We start from the raw sequence: 21547 nt of genomic DNA, 5'->3' as shown, positions 1-21547 counted from the left end.
TTAGCAGAGTAATATTTTTATGCTAAGAGTGAAACATGTGTTGGACATTCTTTCTGCTGCTTATTGATAATAGCTTTTTAGTATAATATTTTGATGTACTTTATATACATGTACATAGGCTTGAGGAAAATCATTTTGATAGTTGATGGATTCAGAAGACGTTTGAAAAAATCATAATCAGTCCAAAACCTACTTTCCTTGATTGTCCGCCTAGATGGACTGAGGCTATGTGTGAACTTGAAGGTACATTTTGTTGTAGGACTATTTTTCTTCAGATTTTTAATTGTTATGGTTACTTAAGCTTGCTGTGCATTTTATGTCTTTGCTGCTTTGTAGTTTCCTCATTTTCTTGTCCATGATCTGGTTGAGAAACAAACAGTTGTCTGGCGATTGATAGCTATGTGGGCAAAATCCATACTTGGTGTGAAATCCTGGCCCCTTGAAGTCAATGGCAAAACTTCCATTAAAATCCTGATAGAAGTCTGAGAGATAAACAATGTAAGTTACGCATCAGGTGTCATGTAGTTAACTACTCATTACTAACATTGCACTAATTCATCAAAGCATATGTTAAGTCCATACTTAAGTGCTTTCTTGAACCTGGGCCTCAGTAGTGATTCAACCCAAATCTAATATATGAGAGTAGCAGAAAAACAAGAGCATGTTTAAATAAAATAGTGGAGACCTGCTTTATCTTACACCTGTTAGTTGCTTGTCCTGTTATACTCCCTGTCACCCTCTGTTGTCAGTTGTACTTGTTTTTCACAACCATTAAATGTAAAATTGTTGCAAGTTTCATTGTTTTGTTACTTATGGCCATTATATCAGATATAGGACGCTTTACATCACAAATGAATTCATCCTGAAATTAATTCTTATAGGATCCATGTTTAGAGTTCTGAAACGATTACTATAATCAAAGTCACAATTTCATACTCTCTTCCCAGTTATACCAGTGCAGGCCCACTGGAGATGCACCAGAATAACTGAGAAGAGAATTTGGCCTACTTTTGCACATATAATAAATTTAGCACATTCTTTTAAAGCTTATACCGTATATTTTCAAAAGGTAGAACTTCAAAGTACCTGAAATATGTGATTGATTTGCTGGCTATTTTCTGGCCACACGTCTATTATTGTTGCCCACCAAAAATAAAGTCATGATAAAACTAAAACGGAAATGTTTTAGGCATGGTGCATGTACACAATAGGACAGGCGACCTTACCGTATTTTAATCTGTATCTATATAAAACATTTATTTTAACCTCTATAATGGGATTATATAAATACATAGAATATTTGATAGAGTGTACTCAGTGCACTCACCGTGAAAATAAAACATTAAGACAGGATTTTTTATGTCCAAACTTTTTTTAAATATATGGATTTCTTTGTCTTGCAGTATTACATAACTATGAAAAACAAAATACCAGTATGATGATCTTTTCTCCTCACCAAAAATATTCTTATTACAATGAATAATCTTTCCCAGGCTTATCTAGGGTTTTCACCGCAGTGAAGTATTTTATAAAAACATCATAGTACTTTTATTTGTAGATTCCCTAGATTTGTTTGCATTCATGTCTAGTGCACATAGCTTGTCGTTCAATTCTCCAAGTGCCTTCTTCATAAGTACAGTGACATATAGTGCATTCATCAGTCTTCACCTCTCGGCCAGCTGGAATGACAGTGGTTTCTGCAAAGCAGTTTGGGCCTAAAAAAAAAAAATAATAATTATATATAAGCTGTACTGGATCATAATATATTTAGTTTTTGCTCCTTAATACTGCAGACCTAGTATAAAATTAGTAACAAAAAGTATGTTACTTTTAATGTCATTTAGTTTTGATTTTAAAAACAGGATATTTAATTAGAAAAGGGAATGAGAACCAGCTATTCTTTGTTTGTACTGAGGTTTTGTATGCACATTTCCCCTCCATTCAGGAATATGTATAGGTGTGCTAGTTGTACAGTATTTCATAGTAAGATCATACACAGCCATGATAGACATCTGGGCAGAGTCTTTTCCTGTAGATAAATACAGATTTCAGATGTGAGAAACACTCCGTATTGTCCAGAAAGAGAAGAACACTGTAGCATCGCTACAGGTTATCAAGCATTTTACTTTAGATTTTATTGCTTCTTCCACTGGAAACATGTTTAGAATATACTATAATATTTGTAAAATATCCAAGTTTTATTTTGTGTTAGCTGAGAAAATATTTCCTGTCTCCATTATAACAGCGTAATTTAAATCTGTACTGCCACTTATGCACTCTATATATTGATACGTTAACCAGCAATAAGCAAAGCACCCTTTTTTAGAGTTCACAGAAACATGTTTGTTTCCAACTACAAGGCAGGAGAACTGCCTAACAATAGTCTCTTCAGGCTGGTGCACTACCCCTTATAAAACACTGTTTTTGAGTTTTCTTTGCAAACAAAAAGTAGAAGCCAACTATTTGTGGAGGACAAATGGAATGATCCATATGTTAATTTGAATAACACTCTCTTGGGATAAAAGAGTATCATTTTGTTCAGGGTCTGTGTACCAGATATACCACACCTATAGGCTGAGCTAGTGCGTAATGAAATTAATGAGTTCCAATGGACACTGGATTACACCCTTAGGTATCTGCTACAGGGGCAACTCTTCAGTGGTCTAATAGAACTTCCAAAACTCAAGTGTACTTTTTAAATGAAGATGAACTTGCATAATTTTATTCTTTGTATATTTAATGACTCACCACAACTCAGACAACTAAAATGTTAGGCTTTGTTTTTGGATTCTTGCTCAAAGTTTTCCACATAATACAATGGCCATCGCTCACCAAGTTTAAAATCGGCATACTGCGTTTAAAGTATCTAATTTTATGGTGGTACCACTTTGTTCTCTGACCCTTTCAGTTTTCACAAGCTAAGCATCACTGGGCTGGATCAGTACTTGAATGGGAGACTTCAGCTACTGCAGGAAGTGATATTCTTCCTTCTAAGTCACTACTGAACTAATGCCCCAAACACAGTCCTTTGGGAGATACGCTATCTTTCACATTAGATTAAAAACGACTTGTGGGTGATTTATTTATTTATTTATTTATTTTAAGATTTTGGATTTTTTGCTACCAATGTATCTGTCAACTCTGGTATCCTGGTCATATTACAAGTGATAACACTTTCTGATTGCCTAAACTTTCAGTTAGATACAGTTATTATTGTACCTATACTTCTGGGGTAGAACACAGCAGTTGTTTCTCTTCACTGGGAGATAAAGATGCCTGGGTATCATCCTATAGAGCCCTTCACTGTAAACGATATGCAACAAATGCTAAATTATTAAGGGTGAAATTCACTGCTGTACAGGGAATCTGCACAAGACCTATATCCTACTTAAAATCCACTTAAGCACTGAGAAGTGTAAGAGGGACATAAGTGGTGCAGAAATTACAGGGATGACTTTTGTTCTGAGAGAGTAAATGTTATACTCTGTTGTGACGAGCAACAAGAAATGAAATAAAATAGCCCAATTCATTAAATTCACTAAGGGTCAAATTGTAATGCATCTTATGCTATGAGTAGTGCCATTGAAACCAGTGCATTATTTAACATGAGTAACGGTATCACAGATTGTTACACTACTTCAGTTTGGAGAGGCTGTTTATATTGGTAAGTCTAGTGTCAGTCATCTACTTAAGAAGGGTAGGCCTATCACAAAATAATGGTGAGACAGCAAGATATTAACAATGAAGATGTTTTCTTAATTTCCCTTGTAGTTAGTGGTCACTCGGAACAGCCACATGAAAATTATCTATTTTAGGGTTTTGTATTTTCTTCCATCACTGAAGCATTTGAGCACCTTTCATGTTAATTAGATTGGTATATCAAAGTTCCTTGTTTACTTCAAGTGGTCTTAAGCTATTCTCCCTCTTTGTTACAGAAAGCTTTGCTCAGGGAGGTTTCCATAACATCAGCCACCATGCTAAAACAATAAATGAAACTTAGTCTGGTTATGATGTAAAAGTGTTACACCAAACAAGAGGCTACATCAAACAAAACACTGGGAATTTATGCGCACACAGACATCAGTGTATTCTGCATGTTGATATGTAGATGTATTCTACAATTCTTCTTCTTCAACTTCTATGGCTTTTGATACTAAAGCATAACTTGACTTAAGTTTGACATGCTAGCCAGAGTGGTCAGGTGAACTATATGTGCTACCAATTTGCTGTGTGACCTTTGCCTCAATGTCCCCCTCCTGTAAAATGGGGATAACACCTCCCTTACAAGAGTAGTGGCAGTATAACAACATTTGAACAACACTTTGAAGGTGTGAATTGCTAAATATGTATGTGATTGCATCTCCTGTTTAATATCTACACTATTGTGAATTTAGTAAGATGCTCCCCAGAAAGCTGTACTTCCCCCCCCCCCCTTTTCTGTGTGTCTTCTGGACCGTTTGCAAAAATAAATCTGGAGACTTTCTGATGAAAATTAAGGTGCACATTTAATGTGTTTGTTCTGCCAGAGATGAGAGACTCCCTACAGACAGATATGCAAGAAGATATTTTATGCTTAGGGACTGCTGCACTAGACACTCCTGATTCAACAAGAAAGAGGAAATATTTATATTGTAAAGATATTTTTCAATCTTATTAGAAACATATAAAACATTTGGTATGATTTAAACCAACTCAAGGGTTCTCGCAACAAAATTTTTGGTGGCTTCAGAGTGCAGCCACAAACTCTCCCTGGTAGCCGCACTGACACTTTTTCCCTAAAATACTTAATTAACATTAGGAAAAACAAGTATGCACAGATTCACATCCAAATCATTGTAATGTATATGTGTAGGGTTTTTGACAGATTGAACAACAAAAATAATGCTGCCTCCCTCTTCGGCCCACCCAATCCAGGGCTTAATGGGTCCTGCGGCTTGCTTTGAAAAGTGATTTTGTATCTCAATATCACAGCATACTTAGTAGTTACCTGGGAGGCTATGAAAAGTGATAAGTTATATTGACAAACGTACAAGTATCACTTTTCACAGATAGCTAGTAAGTCTGCTGTGAAAAGTGATACTTGCATGTTTGTTAATATCACTTTTCTCAGCAAGCCCCAGGACCCATTAAACCCTGAATGGGGAGGGGGTATGGAATCAGGGCTTTGGGGGGCGGGGGCGATGGGAGTAGGTGATGAGCCCCACTGTTGCGTGGTCAGAGCCAGGGTCTGGGGACAGAAACTGCGTGCCTGGAGCTAAGGATCAGAGCCCGCAGCCAGAGCTGTGGGTCAGCACCCAGGGCTAATGCCTGCCACCGCACGGCTAGAGCCTGGAGCTGGAGCCCAGGAGTGTGTGGCTGGAGTCAGGAATCAGTGCCCACTGCTACGCAGCCAGGGCCAGGGGTTGGCACCCAGGGCCAGCTCCCACCACCATGTGACCGGAGCCGGGAACATAGCTGTGGGTCAGCACCTGCTGTCATGTAGCTGGGTCAGGGGATCAGCACCAGGGGCTAGGGCTGTGTGGCTGGAGCCCGGTGCCGGTGCCCGCCACCGCACGGCCGGAACTGGGGGCTAGAGGTCAACTGAAGCTCTGTGACTGGAGCCAGGCGTCATCACCTGCTACCCTGCGGCCAGAGCCACGGGTTGGCACCCAAAGCCCCACAGTTGGAGCCCACTGCAGTGCCGTTAGGGCTGAGAATTGGCGCCTATGGCTGGAGCCCGGGACGAGCCGGGAGCTAGCACCTGCTGCCATGCAGCTGGAACCAGGGGCCAGAGGCTGACGCCCTGCGTTTGGAGCCTGGGCCTTATGGCCAGGTTCCTGAAGTCCTGCCGCTGGAGCCTGCTGCCCAAATCCCCTTGTCCCTCCAATGTAGGTCAAGAACTCATCTTGCTCCTGCAGCGTTGTGTCCTACCTCTTGCTCCCCTCTCCCCCCATCACCGCCCAGGAGGCTGTCGTGGCCGCAGAAAAAGCCCGTGGTGGCCGCATGCGGCAATGGTGGCCGCATTTGAGAAACACTGATCTAACTGGACATCATCTTCTCTACATCCCCCCCAATGATGAGAGGGGAATTCCTGATTAAAATATAATGGATAGTTAATAGTAAATCAATCTTGTTATTTACTCACTAACCATCAAAACTTTTCCCCAATTCCCTGCCTGAGCAGCTGGGGAGGAGAAGTTAGCCTCTCTCCCATAGCTCACTCCAGGGAAGTTAAAGGGGTTTAAGCAAAACTCTGGCGTTAGCAAACTGCAAATTTTTAATATATTATTGAATAAGACAGATGGCCTGGCATAGCTGGACACTTGAAGACAAACCAAGGTTTAAAAAATTGTTACTGATTTATCACTCAAAGCATTTGAATTAAAAAATAACTATGTGAGGGTAGAGCAGCAACTATTTTACAACCTAAACTATCCAAATACATCTCTACCCCGATATAACGCTGTCCTCGGGAGCCAAAAAATTTTTACTGCCTTTTAGGTGAAACTGTGTTATATTGAACTTGCTTTGATCCGCCGGAGTGCGCAGCTCCCCCCCCCCCCCCAGAGCACTGCTTTACCACATTATATTGGGGTAGAGGTGTACTTGCGGATTACAATTTTATGGTGATCTGGAATGTTGCTTCCCTCTGTTTGCCAGTAGCGTAATGGAAAACAAATCTCTTCTCCTTGGCCAATAAAGCATGTTACCTGCCTTGCTTTGTAGTTTCTAAGCTTGTTCTTTTTAATACTAGCATTCCAACTTTAACATCTGTACAATTTAACATAGCAACAGCCAACAGAGTTTGTTTGAGGAGATACCAAATGATACAAATACCATGATCTAGGTCACCAGCTGGTGTAAATCAATGGAGCTGCACCTATTTACACCAGCTGATGATGTAGTCTCATCTCTTATAGGATAGTCGCAACGTGCCCAATACAAGAAGTAGTTTGAAATTCTTCAATTTGTTTCCCAAAAGCATATGCTTGATCCTGCATTCTTTACTTAAGCAAAACTGCACTGATGTCAATAGGGAGATTTCTTTCAGAGGTCTAGGGGTCTGATTCTGTTGTAACAGTGGAATAAATCAAAAATAACTTCCATGAAAACTATGCAGTTACATCAGTGTAAAGCCAGTGTGAGATCAGAATCAAGTTCTTGGACAGCTAAGTAAGAAATCCGAAATGTCTTGATCACATTGAAATGTTGTTTTTCAGCCCAATTAAGTAAACACATAGGACTACATAGGTTGAGGCGGCTTCTTATATCCTCAAGTATGTTTTTTTTAAAAAAAGTGTTGGCATAAATGCATCTCTTGTACAATATTTTGAGGTTTCTAATTGATACCTTGAATGATACCATTATGATGTTATACGCTCTAATGTTGATAAATACAACAGGATTTAATTAAAATGCAAATTTTGTTATCCCAGAAGAAAACATCCTGGTACCAATTATCAACAGAAAGTGTCCAAGCCACTCACCTACAGGTGCAGTATTCCTTGTAACTTTGACAACCTTTTAAGAGAATCTTTCAAGCCGCTGCTCCTCCCCTTCCATCAAAACATTTATGCTTTTCACTATTAATTGTGTTTAACTCCTTTGCAGAGTGACTTTGCTTTTGCATATGCACTCACCTATTCAGACAGATACAGTAACTTAGTCACATTGTATTCAACTATTCCATAATATATTAGGCCAAATGATGGGCAAATAACCTCTTCAATGCGTGAAGTACAAGTCAAAGCAAAACTTAGCCCCTTAGAACTACATGCCACCCTCAGTAATAATACTTTGATGTAAAACTGCTCTGTCCTTTGGTCTTAGCCGTCCTACACTACTTAGTAATTGTCCTTCTAATCTGTAATAGGCATGTGGCTGCTCAGGCATCATACAGCACATCTGTCTAGATATTTATATACTGCACTCATCACTGTGGTACCCAAGCACTTTACCAATTATATTTAAAAAAGCCACTTAGCTTTGCTTTTCTCCACCTATTTAAATGGACAGATAAATTTAAACCTATTTGTCCTGAAGGCAATGATATGTCATAGATAAAACTAAGTTAGAGAACAATCAGTTTCACCTGACTTTTTCACATACTTTGTTTAAGCAAATTCATCAGGGTCTTTCCCTGTTAAAAAGAACTTTCATAGAAGTTGTACTTAGGGTTAGGCAAGCTAAGGGCCAGACCACAAATTTCAGATTATTAAGACTGGCTCCCAGTGCTGTAGTTAAAAAGGTTCCCTTCGACTGGAACATTATACTCAAGACCCTACTGTGCCTGATGAACAATTCTATGTATTGATTTTTTTTAAAAACCGTAACAGAATGGAGAGAAAAAATGAAAAAGGAAGTACCCCATTTAACACAGACCCAGACTAGACCAAACTGCAGGCTATTCCCTGCCTCTCCCCAAATCCAATCCCTACTTTCTTAAAAGATGGTATCCCTATCTGCTTCATCCCCTTCCACTATCTGATCTCATCTAAAGAGTCTGTATCTTCCTGATTTGACTGTTTCCCCATCAGGTGTGTAGATATAACATATCTTTCACACGAATGTTTCTCTGAAAAGTGGAGAAAGCAGTTAGATGAAGTAGCAGAGGTAGTTTGAGACTAGAACAGCTGACTGGCATTCTTCTACAAAAATAAATTCATCACCTCTGTCACTGCCACATTATTGACTACTCTCAATCCAGTTTTGCCTCTTACTATCCTATCTCTCTCGATAGATAGGTATATCTTTGGATACCACTGTACCAGACTAAAGGAGTGTTTTTAGTTATAAAGAGTCGAATTTCAATTTTTAAGAACAGTTTGGAAGTTTTTAGGTCCTAACAATGGGTGCTTTACATGGTTTAATCAAAGCCTTCACTTTGCATATTGAAGTCCTAAACCATCAAGACATCTTTTTAGAGCGGTAGTGAATGTGTATGTTCAAAGAAAAAAGCTCCCATCTGTTTGTAATTTTGTCTGGCTTCTATAGAAAAAGGTGGATTGCACATTGTGCTGTTGTTCATGAAAACTGTTTTGTTCATGCTCAATAGAATCTTAATGCATTGCAGAAGAAAACCAAGAATACTTTTCTAGGGTCATTTTTCCTGTTATATGCATAGAAAACTGATACCAACTGAAAGAGAAACTGGTATAGTAAAAACTGTTAAACATGCCAAAATTTAGGAACACGGGTGGACGAGCATCTGTAGACAGACCGAAGAAAGCTGAACTAAGTACTTGTGCAGTGAAGAGGGTTGGAAGTGTTCTTTGTGTCATTGCTGTACAAAACATATATAGTAATAAGTGCTACCAAGATTGCTTTTGTGTGGTCTGCATATATTTTTTTCAACAACTAGGGTAAATCTCCATTTAAAGCTGCTTTTTAAGCTCCCTTTCAGGTTAGTGAGACTTACAAACTTTAAGTGTAAAATAAAAAAAAAAATCAATCTACATATTTCATCTGACAGAGCTATTAATGGATCCTCCTGTCTGGTTCTGGCCCCATGCATGACGTCCACTTAAATGCAGAAATTCAACAAAACAAAGCCACCTTACCCAGTAAAAGCATTCTGCACTTTTCTACATAAGAGTAGAACCTGATTTTTCACTGCCTTGCTCCTAGTGGCAGCATTTACACCTGTGCGAATACAGTGTAAAATGCTAGCCATTCAGAACTATACTGTTTTATATTAATTTTTCAGAGGTGTAAATGACTGTACAAGATGCAAGGTAATAGGGAATCAGGAACACAGTATTTGTAACAACATTTCTCTTACACATGAAAATGTGTAAGGTGTGCTATTTGAGAGGACTGGATTTTAAAAATCTTTTTAGTCAACGAAAGAAAACCAGTAAATCAGAGAAAATAAACTGATTGAGCTAAAGTAGAAAGAACACTGTATTATCAAATGTAAGTCAAACAAAGCATCAGAGCATACAAAGGGCCAAATTAAATACATAGACTTGAGTCTCAAAAATAGGCACATGAAACAAGCTTCTTGATCAGAAGAACTAGTAAAGATGGTGGAAGTGAGATACTTAACCTAAAATTATTTTCAAAAATGATAAGACGTATAAGAGTGAATCTCCTGGAGAATCTGTGGAACTATACCAATTAGAGATGAGGTGAACACCTTTCAGAAGTGTGTGTATTTCTGGTTGTCCTTAGAAACTCACAAGCAGCTTACACATTCTGTATTTGTGCTTCCTTAGAACTCAGCAGACACCAGCTTGGTGTTTATGGAGTGAGAGGTGGTGGTGCTTTTATAAACTATAAATTCATGTTGGATGCTACAGGTTCAAAACACTCATGAGCCAGGCCCTGCTTATTTGCATCTGAAGTCATCTATCCCCATTAACACCAGACAGGCTAACGAGATAATTGTCAGTAGAAGGAAGGAAGGTGACTTGCCTTATAGTAACTCAGTTCTTTGAGCTGTGTACTCAATATGGGTATTCACTGTGGGTGTGCATGTGCTTTGTGCTCCATTCTTCAATAGCAGTGTCTGTTGGTGCGTGCCTGTGCCCTTCATCTCCTCATACTCACTGCTGAGGAGGTAAGAGGCAACGCAGACTGACCGCCTCCTCAGTTTCTACTCTACTGCAAATCTAAAGCTGAGGTGAGAGTAGGAAAAGGAAGACAGATCATAAATACCCATAAGAACCACACACCTTGAAGGACTCTGGTTACTGTAAGGTAAGTAACCCTCCTTTTTTTCTTCAAGTGCTGGTACCTGTGGGTGACTCCCAAGCAGACGGATGTGAGGAACTGCTCTGTACCAGTTTAGAGGATTGTTGAGCCAAAGGAAACATCCTTAGCAGAAGCCTGAAGCAGGGCACAGTGGCTGGTAAACTTTTGAATGGAGTCCAGGTTGCTGCTCTACTGATCTCTGACAGTAGGATTCCTGGCAGGGAAGCCACTGAGGCAGCCTGAGCTCTGGTAGATTGAGGAGGAGGGACTTCCACAAGCTCATAACAGAGGAGGATGCAGTGGGAAATACATTTTGAGAGTCTTTGGGAAGATATTGCCTCTTGGTAAGAGAGACTCATAACCTCAGATCTTGTCCTGTCCAAGTAGAAGGCCAGATTCAGATCCCAGGCAGGTTTACTGTTTTGAGGTGGGTAAAAACCAAGTAGCTCTTCACAGGAGGATGAAAGACATTAATAGCTTCTAAATGTACCCATAAGTGAACTGACAGATAGGCCTTATGACTTCTGTGAGTGGAGATAGTCCAGGATAAGAGGCATCCCTGACTCCTCCAGAAGCAAATAATGCTTCTAGCACCGCAGGGAGCACTGCTTCCATTTGGCAGCATAACACTTTCTAGTAGAGGGTTTCCTGCTATTGAGAAGGACGGATTGGACCTCCTCCAAGCAAGATCTCTCTCTGTCAGTTGCCCATTCCAAAAACTGGGCTATCAGATGGAGCAATGCTGGGTTGGGATGGTTGGACCTGCCTCAATTCTGTGACAACAGGTCTGGAAACAGCAGTAGGTGAATGCACAGGTGAGAGGCCATCTGCAGAGCAGTGGTGAACAAGAATGATCATGGCCACCATAGCACTGTTACGATCACCATTGCTGTATCCAACTTGATCTTTTAGGGGAATAGAAGGTAGGAGGGGCATGGGAGGGAAGCCAGACATCAACAGATCCAACTACTGCTTTATGAAGGCATCCCCTCTGAAGTTGTGCCCTTTGGCAGTCCGAGAACAATAGGCCTGTCTATTTCCCTAGGGTGTAAAGGTGCGCCATGATGGGAATCCCCACTGACTAAAAATCCACTGGACCACTGATAAGTGGAGCTCCCACTCGTAAGCCTCAAGAAAATGCCTGCTGAGGCTGAGGGAATTAGTTACACCTGGTAGGTTCACTGCAGAGAGGGTAATCTGATGCTGAATGGACCTATTCCAGAGCTTGTCTGATTATCTGCAGAGTAGGTCAGACCTTGATCCTCTGTTTATATAATAAACCCAGGGTCTCAAACTCAATTTACCCTAGGGCCTGTGCCAGTCCTCAAATCCTCCCAGCAGGCCAATAATGTCACTGAAGATGGTGTTCAGAAAAGAAAATGTTTATATTGTATTTTTTATTTCAAATTTCTTAGAAATAATAAAACTGTCATACAACTTTATACAATTCTTCGCCTGCCAGAGAGTTTTTAGTGTTTGCCAGACACCTGGCAACACTTCAGTTCTATCAGTTTGTTGATGTTTGGCCTTAGTGACTGAGCAGTTGAAACCTTCAGGATCGCAGCAAGGTGTGCATCAGATAGTTGTGTTCGGTATTTTGTTTATATTCATTGTGGGAAAAAGTGATGCTGCCTCCATGGCTGACTCTACCCAGCAACTAATGATGCTGCCTCCATGGCTGACTCTCCCTGGCAACTAGTGATGGTATCTCCGTCCCTCTCCCCCAGCCCATGGGAGCTGCGGGGCGGGGCGGTGCCTACATCCTGGCAACATGGCTGCATGCGTCTCTCCTCTGCAGACTGCAGTGAGGAGGTTCTCAGGCTGCAGCCAGGACTTTGAGACCCCTGCAATAAACAATGGAAATATCTGACCTGGACGTGAGTGGATTGGATGAAAGACAGGCACCTCTTCCACACTCCGTGAAGTGCCTGAAGCCTCAAGAAGGTTGATGTGGAGTCCAGGAAATGGAGCTGTGTGGTCACCCAGATGCAATCCCCAGCCCAGAGGCATCTGTAATTAGTGTGTTTGTGAGTGGTGCGGGAACAAAGGAAATCCTCTACACAAATATTGTCCCTCTGCACCCCCAGGTGAGCAATGTCAGGACACCGTGAGGAAATGAGACTTCTGTCCAGGGAGTCTGCTAGGAGCATAGACCTCCCTCAGCCAAACCTGAAGACTGTAAAGGTGGAGCCTGCCAAAGGGGATCAACATAGGTGCATACAGCTACATGGCTTAGCAGGACTGGACTGTCATCTGAGGACTGAGATGAAGGACTCTCATTGTGAGGTATGTGTCCTGCAGTAAGTAGGCTTTGGCTGCAATTAAGTATAGATTTGCTCCAATAAATTATATAGTTGTTGTTTGGATTTACCTGAAGTCCTAAGGAGTGACGCAGGTGAAGTAGGGACGTGACTGCTAAGTGCACCTCCTGATGTGATTGTCCCATGAGCTGCCAGTCATATAGGTAGGAAAATATGGGGTTGCGTTGATAGTGCAGGTGCACTGCTATCACAGCCATGAAATCTATAGAAAGTTTTGGGGCCATCAAAAGGCCCAACGTGTGCATTTTGTTTTCGAAGTGCTCTAAATCCACTGTAAAATGCAGGAATCTTCTGGGTGGATGTCTATATGAAAATAGGTGTCCTTCAAGTCAAGAGCCAGAAACCAGTTGCCTTTTTTCAGGGAAGGGATTATGGCCGCCAGGGTAATCATCCTCTAACTTGAGTGGCGGATGAAGACGTTCAACTGCTTGAGGTCCAGGATGAGTCTCCAGCAACCTTTCTTTTTCCAGAGTAAAACCCTTCTCCTTATGATGAGGGGGTACAGGCTGTATAACCTCTAGCTAGATTAGGGAGTACAGCTCTTGTCTGAGAATCCTCTTGTGAGTGGGGTTCATGAAGAGGGGCACACAGTAATTTAATTGTATAGCCAGTTAAAATGTTGCCTAAGACCCTTTTGTCCAAAATCATAAGCTGCCACATTGAAAGGAAATAGGCCAGGCGGCCATCAAAATAGTGGGGGAGACTACTTGTGCAAGGACTGGTTGACTTCTCTTGTGTGCCATCAAAATGTCGTCTTAGAAAGTGTGTGTGGGGGGGGAGGATGGTGGTGCTGTAGTATGTCTGCTGCAACACACCCTCTTGTGTTTTTTTCATTGGCTTGTAGGCAGAGAGGTGAAACCTGCAAAAAAACCCACAGAAATTGGGTTTGGTTTTGGCTTAATTGGCTTGAAAGTTGCTTGTTGGCTATTTTTTGGCTTGTAGCGGGTCCATCACAGTCCCAGACTGCACGCCAGGGGGGAAATCTAGTCACATAGGATGATGGGGTTCTTAGGGATTGGCTTGTTTTAGCCTTGTTTTGAAATAGCATTAGCTTGATTTTTGGCTTATTGTGAAAGTTGGGGTGCTTATTTACCACGTGAAAGTTGGCAACTGTGCCTGTAGGCCCTTTGGTGATAGAACAGCTGAGGGGTAGGCTGGTATCTATGCAGTGGTTGCTGAGAATTTTTCTTGCAAAATGCCGGGGTGTATATAAATGCAAAGGGATGACACGAGAGTCCTGACGGGAGTGAAGCTACTTATCACTTTTCTTGTTGAATAGGTTGTTATTCTCAAAGGGGAGCTCTTCAGCTGTTGCCTGGAACCCTTTGGGGAACCCTGATGACTGCAGCCAAGAGGCCCGCCTCATAACCACCATGTTTCTGTGGAGCTAGCAGCTGTGTCGCTGCATCAAGTGACACCTAAGGGGACTATCTGGCCACTAGCTTCCCTCCATCTAAGATAGTAACTGGGACCTACATTCCTGAAGTAGTTTATTGATGAACTCGGACAGCTTGTTATAATTAATAGTTATATTTTGACATAAGTGCTTGGTAATTTGCAATACGGAATAGTAGGTTAGCTGACAAAAACGTTCTTTCTGCTGAAGGTAGTCTCCTAGCATCCTTGTCTGAAGGAATGGGCCTGGGCAGGATTAGCCTGTTCTTCTCTATGACTACTTGGACAACCAGAGACCTGTGATTAGGGTAGGAAAACATTCAACTTCGGTGGAGGGAACAAAATAAGTCTTCTCAGCCCTCTTCAGGATCAAAGCAGAGGTAGCTGGTATGTGCCAAATGTCCTTTACAGGCCGCAGAAGGGCTTCATTAATAAGGATATCCACCTTAGAAGAAGCCATAGACTTGAGAATGTCCAAAAATTTGTGTTTAGGATCCTGATCCACTTCCAATGGAATCTGGAGGGTTTCTTCAATCCTCCTAAGAAGTTCCAAGTGCTGCCTGTAATCATCCAGAGGGGGAGGGAGAGGCTGACGCCTCATCGGAGATAAAAGATGCTGTTGGCAGATCCAGCAGTACCTGCTGCTCTTGCTCCCAAGTGCTCCAGCAGGGAGGGGAAGAGAGGGGCTGAGGCTTCTCTCTTGGAGGCACTCTCTTCCAAAAGTGATGCAGTGGGTCCTCATAGTTTGGGGCTCAATGGTATGGAATCCAAGAGCTCCAGTAATGGCCAGTGGGTGGCGATAAGAGAGATATGGAAGTGGGCCCTTTGGGGACACCACTGGTACCTAACTCCATAACATGGGTCAATGGGATGTAGGGGCCTCCGGGAGGCTCTGGAAGCCCTTTATGGGCTGATGTCCATGTCCGAACCATTAGGGAAATCAGCAATACTGTCTCCTGTTCATCCATGGAGTAAGAGTCATCTCAGTATGGCAGCATGGTCAAAGCCATACCCCCATGACCAGCATCACAGCTTGACTAGTACTCAGGACTGGTGAATGACGTGGACGAGGTAGTGACGTCTCTTACTAAAACTGGATGTGACAGGATCAATGACTCAGGATCTGTGTAAATCACCAAGACCTCAAGAAGGCTGTAATGAGGTCTGGTGGTAGGAGAACTAGCAGGAGTCTTCGGTATAGGCTAGTCCACCAGTGTGGGCATGGGCATGGTGGTCTTGGTGCAGTGTGGTACTGCCAGTGTGCAAGGTGAATACGCCTTTCTATCTTTACGTGCCTTTGTGGATGATTTCAGTGCGCTCGAAGCTCCTGGTACTGCCAGTGTCAGTCTGTGTGCCCTGTTAGCTCCGGGTGCACCTACTCCAGGGCATAGAGTCTCACAGAGTGCTAAGGAAAGGGAAAATGCAGTTTTTTTCTTACAGGAATTATAGGGTGATTTGTGTCTCTTTATGAGCATATTTCTCCTTACCCTTTTCATGGCTTCATTTCGTGGAGTCCTCGGAGGATTCCTGAAAATGCCAGTGCAGGAAGAGCAAAGCCTGAAGTCTCTGGCTGACCAGGAGGAGAGTGAGAGGGTACTAGATCAGAAAGTGGCCTCATGGAGAACTCCATTAGATGCCTGCAGAGTCTGAACTCTCAAGACTGTGAGGTGGAAAGGAGCAGCAGGTCTCACACTGATGTAATGCATGACTCCGTGAGGCAGTACAGGCAGCTCTTCTCATGTCACTCAGCAGGAAGACCGAAGACCAGGCCACGATGGGCATGAAGCCTAGGACTCTGGGCATATGAGGGTATGTGCCCCAAACAGTGGGTAGAACAACAGGGAAGACAACCCCCCCCCCACTATCTACAACTTAATTACTATCTAATATAAAAGACTATTTACAGGTCAAAGTTCAAAGAAAAAAGCTAGAAGGCTACAGACACACAAGGCGCCCTCTCAGACTGCGAGCTGTAGAAAGGAACTGGAGAAGCAGCTGGTCTATGCCGACCCTTACGCACTCAGGTGGGAGCATGAGGAAACAGAGGGCGCAAGCGTGGACTAATGGACACTTCTATTGAAGAATTTCTGGTCCCAAGTGCACAGCGTGCATGTGCACCCACAGAGACCAGCACTCAAACAAGAAGAAAAAAGTATTTCCAAGAATGCAAAGTGAAAAGATGTTAGCTGATGGTTCAGGAAATATTTCTGAAGAGTGGTAAGGGGATAAGCCTAAGAAAATTAGATTGCTCGTCACTAAATTTCCCTTCAGTTATGTAAATTTTAGAGAGCTCAATGAGCGAACACTGAGAAAAGCAGAACTTGAAGTGTTACTTGCTGGCCAGGCTGAATATCATGTATGCTGCATCTCATGGTGGCTATTAGCAGAAAGTAATGAGTCATTGATTGCTCCAGAGCTCTCTGTGCGTGTTCTTTCAGGGACTACTGATGTTCCCAGAGAAGTTCATAGGTCTGTTTCTTCTTTTGTACTCTCTTTAATCCATGTGACTCCATTGGTTTAAATAATTACTCCTGACTTACACCAGTGTGATACCAGAACTGGGCCTAATAAGAGGTTTGGATAGACTTCAACAGGAACCGGATTTTAGCATTCACACAACGTCAAGATCATCTTACTGTTGAACCTTAAAAACCATGTAAAATGCAGGTATTTCCTTGTTAAAGGCCCAAAACAACTTACCTTAAAACTATCACACTAGTTTAAAGAGACTGAATTTACAAAATGAAGGCATTACAGGCCAGTACTTTAATGCATTAAAGAAGTGCTACAAATTTTGAAATAGTTAATCTAATCCACCAAAGTACTGCAGCACAATCTAAACTGGTCAGTTTCACAGCACAGCAACGGAGTTAGTTAGGTCAATGAGAAATGTACAATAGCCTAGGTTAGCAAAATAGAAAATGTTACGCATATTAACACTAAATCTGTGTTAAACTGACAAAGACTACCAAATACTAATGAAGGAAGAGATTTGGGAGTTACTAAAGAAAAATCCCCATAATCTTCAGATAAATTCAAAGATAAAGTGAAACCAAAGTATAATATAATACTACCTTGGTAGCTGAATAGGATATAAATAAATGTAAGTAGTTTTACAGTCTATCTATGTAAAACACTGGGTAGCCCTCATCCAGAGTACTGTATCCAGGTTTAGTCAATAATTATTGCTTGTTAGGCATTATGTAATTAAAAAAACAAGAATGATATACCAAGTAAAAAACAAGAATGATATACCAAGTATCAGCTACTGTTTAACCTCTTTTTAGATCCAATATATGTTTTTACACAGTCCTAGAGTTATCTTATGATTAAGGCTGCGTGTCTGTCACGGAAGTCACAGATTCCGTGACTTTCCGTGACTTCTGCAGCGGCTGGTGCTGGCTCAGAGGCTAGCAACAGCAGTTTGGGTGTGTGGGAGGGTGCTCAGGGCTGAGGCAGGGGTGTGTGGCAGTGCTTCACTGGGGGGAGCTCCCTGGCTCCCACTGGCATGTCCCTGCAGTTCTTAGGTGGAATGGTCAGGGGGGCCCTGCGCGCTGTTCACGCCTGCAGGCTCTACCCCCATAGCTCACATTGGCTGTGGTTCCCAGCCAATGGGATCTGCGGAGCTGGCGCTCATGGCGGGAGCAGCGCGCGGGTCCCCCCTGGCCACCCCTCCCACCTAGAAGTTATGCTGGTTGGAAATGGGTAGGGAGCCTGCCAGCCCCGCCAAACGTATCCATATGGAACAGCAGGAGTCCCGAGCTGTGCCTGCTACCTGTCCCACCGAGCACTCACAGTGCCCATGCTCCCCCTTCCCCCGAGCACCCGCTATCCCCCAGCCCAAGTTTTAGTTAGGGGTCTATAGTAAAAGTAAAAGAATTTTTGTTTACTGCCCGTGACCTGTCCATGACTTTTACTAAAAATAACCGTGACTAAAACGTAACCTTACTTATGAATTATTGTATGTCATTTACATCAAATACTGAATCCAGAAATACTAAATTCTAGTAAATTCTGCATAAGCTTGAAAGCTTGTCTTTCACCCATTCAAGTTGGCCCAATAAAAGACATTGCCTCACTCACTTGCCTCTCTAAATTCTAGAAAGGTTGTTTACCTGTCAAAGTACACAGTTTAATTTCTCTAAAGGTCCTTCTACAACTGAGGTGCTTTAAGTGTTTGGGGCACTCTTACACTTTAGTCAGAGTGTCAACAAGGGGAGTTATGCCAGCCTAACTATACAGGCTTAAATTCGCATTTCAACTTAAATCGGTACAAACTGCCTGTGTAAATGAGCCCTAAGAATATTATTAGGGCTAAAGGATTAGTAAGTTTGGACCCTTAACTGAAATGAGACCTGTACGTAACAGAAGGGAAAAGTAGCATGGAATGTCAGAGCTGGTAACTCAGTATTTTGGGTTTGTTCAACTTTCTATAGCAGCTACGTTTTTTATCATTATCATATCAGAGAGCTTTTGAGAGGTGCTTTTTTCATCAAGATATTTGTTGAGTTACTTGACAAAAGGTGAGAATGCAGCAACGCAGCTACTATCAACCCCTATCCTTACACAGAATGGGCCAGATGCAGCCACCCTTATAGAGGGTAACACTTTAGTCAAGTAGTCCTATTCAAGTCAATGGGAATATTTCATGAACTGGAGTAGTGGTTGCAGTCAGACCATCACAAAGCAACACAAATTGCTACTGTACAAGGAGGACATCTTTCATAATTCTATTCATTGTCTTGTCTTTGTTTTCCCCTGGTAAATTATTATGATCTTTGTTTAATTTCAAACGGCACAGGTTCCCAGCTTAGCTCAATAGTCCGGTCACTCCTCTTATATGAGATATTCAGACAAGCATATCCAGAATATTCTGACCATCAAATATTTCACAATTGATTTTTTACTCCAGACATCCATCATTCTGTTCTCTCTCTGTCTTTTGGAAACATGAACTATAACTTTTAATGCTAAAGCTACACAATTATCCATCTCTTGTGGAAAGTGGTAAGTGAGTTCAAGTGCAGCAGGCGCATGCCAGGAGTGTATTCCAGAAGTTAACAAGCTGCCTGAGATTTAATTTAAAAATAACAGTTGCACTGGGGCAAAAAATTGCCTGTCAGAGCATGGCCGTGGGGTTGTTAATAAGAAAAATGAAGTGTATTATTAAAAAACCCAAGAATTATTAACTTCTTTGTGGCTGAACACTAGCTGCTTTTTAAAACTAAATTCCCTTTAGTTTCCATTTGTTTGTGCCTTTCCCCCCCACAAAAACAGCATCTGTGTTCTGTTATGGGCACAAATGGGATGGGGTTCAGAGTGCTAACTAAAAAACATAACTGGAGAACATTACTGACATCAGTTTTCAGTAATAAACGTTAACAACATTCTTTGGAGTATTTTCAGCTTTATTTACATGCTAAGAATATATCTTGTACACCGCTACCTCAATATAACGCGACCCGATATAACACGAATTTGGATATAACGCGGTAAAGCAGTGCTCCGGGGGGGGCGGGGTTGCACACTCCGGTGGCTCAAAGCAAAGTTCAATATAACGCTGTTTCACCTATAACGCGGTAAGATTTTTTGGCTCCCGAGGACAGCGTTATATCGAGGTAGAGGTGTATATACAAATTGCTTCTTTATTGGTATAACAGGTATGACACTTAGAGCTGATCAGGAGCGTTTTGACTAAATGTTTTATAATTGGAAAATGCCCATCCAAAACTTTTCATGGAACCAATCTGTTTCAATGGAAATTTACTTGGGATGGTTTCTTGGCTCCAGGGTGGAATTTCTGGTCAAAAACCAAACAGCATGCATGCACCCACCGACCGCTACGCCTACCTTCATGCCTCCAGCTTCCACCCCGGACACACCACACGATCCATCGTCTACAGCCAAGCGCTGAGGTACAACCGCATCTGCTCCAACCCCTCAGACAGAGACGAACACCTACAAGATCTTCACCAAGCATTCTCAAAACTACGATACCCACACAAGAAAATAAAGAAACAAATCAACAGAGCCAGACGTGTACCCAGAAACCTCCTGCTAGAAGACAGGCCCAAAAAAGAAACCAACAGAACTCCACTGGCCATCACCTACAGTCCTCAGCTTAAACCTCTCCAACGCATCATCAGTGATCTACAACCCATCTTGGACAATGATCCCTCACTTTCACAGACCTTGGGAGGCAGGCCAGTCCTCGCCCACAGACAACCCGCCAACCTTAAGCATATTCTCACCAGCAACCACACACTGCACCATAACAACTCTAACTCAGGAACTAACCCATGCAACAAACCTCGATGCCAACTCTGCCCACATATCTACACCAGCAACACCATCACAGGACCTAACCCGATCAGCTACAACATCACCGGCTCGTTCACCTGCATGTCCACCAATGTTATATATGCCATCATGTGCCAGCAATGCCCTTCTACTATGTACATTGGCCAAACTGGACAGTCACTACGCAAGAGGATAAATGGACACAAGTCAGATATCAGGAATGGCAATATACAAAAACCTGTAGGAGAACACTTCAACTTCCCTGGCCACACAATAGCAGATGTAAAGGTAGCCATCTTACAGCAAAAAAACTTCAGGACCAGACTCCAAAGAGAAACTGCTGAGCTCCAGTTCATTTGCAAATTTGACACCATCAGATCAGGATTAAACAAAGACTGTGAATGGCTATCCAACTACAGAAGCAGTTTCTCCTCCCTTGGTGTTCACACCTCAACTGCTAGCAGAGCACCTCACCCTCCCTGATTGAACTAACCTCGTTATCTCCACACTGATTTATAACTGCCTCTGGAAATTTCCCTTACTTGCATCTGAAGAAGTGAGGTTCTTACCCACAAAAGCTTATGCTCCCAATACTTCTGTTAGTCTTAAAGGTGCCACAGGACCCTCTGTTGCTTTTTACAGATTCAGACTAACACGGCTACCCCTCTGATAGCATGCATGCGAGAGAGACCCACCTCAGAATAGCCAGTTGCCTGCTGGTTTGGGCAATCACCTGGGGCATCGGAGACCCAGATTCAAGTCCCTTCTCCAAGATAGGCAAAATTTAAAGATCTGATCCTGCAAAGACTTACGTGTGTGCTTAACTTTACACACTGTGAATAGTCCCAGGATTGTGG

At 42.2% G+C, this 21547-nt stretch overlaps 1 protein-coding gene across 1 annotated transcript in view; it reads right to left on the bottom strand.

Annotated features, from left to right (window-relative positions):
* Positions 1–341: 341 nt before the first annotated feature.
* LOC112117074 (brorin) overlaps positions 342–21547 on the bottom strand; it is a 109224-nt gene continuing 88018 nt past the window's right edge. Inside the window, exons 4-5 of the mRNA XM_029912067.1 lie at positions 1669–1715; positions 342–482 (exon numbers count right to left, since the gene is read on the bottom strand). Coding sequence (XP_029767927.1) covers positions 342–482; positions 1669–1715 — 188 coding nt within the window. The remainder of the gene's footprint in view (positions 483–1668; positions 1716–21547) is intronic.

Source organism: Terrapene carolina, unplaced genomic scaffold (genome assembly GCF_002925995.2).
Source record: "Terrapene carolina triunguis isolate 2854851 unplaced genomic scaffold, T_m_triunguis-2.0 Scaffold179, whole genome shotgun sequence".
NCBI classification, from domain to species: Eukaryota; Metazoa; Chordata; order Testudines; family Emydidae; genus Terrapene; species Terrapene triunguis.
Note: the sequence above shows the minus strand (reverse complement) of the source record. Positions and strands in the feature narration are given on the sequence as shown.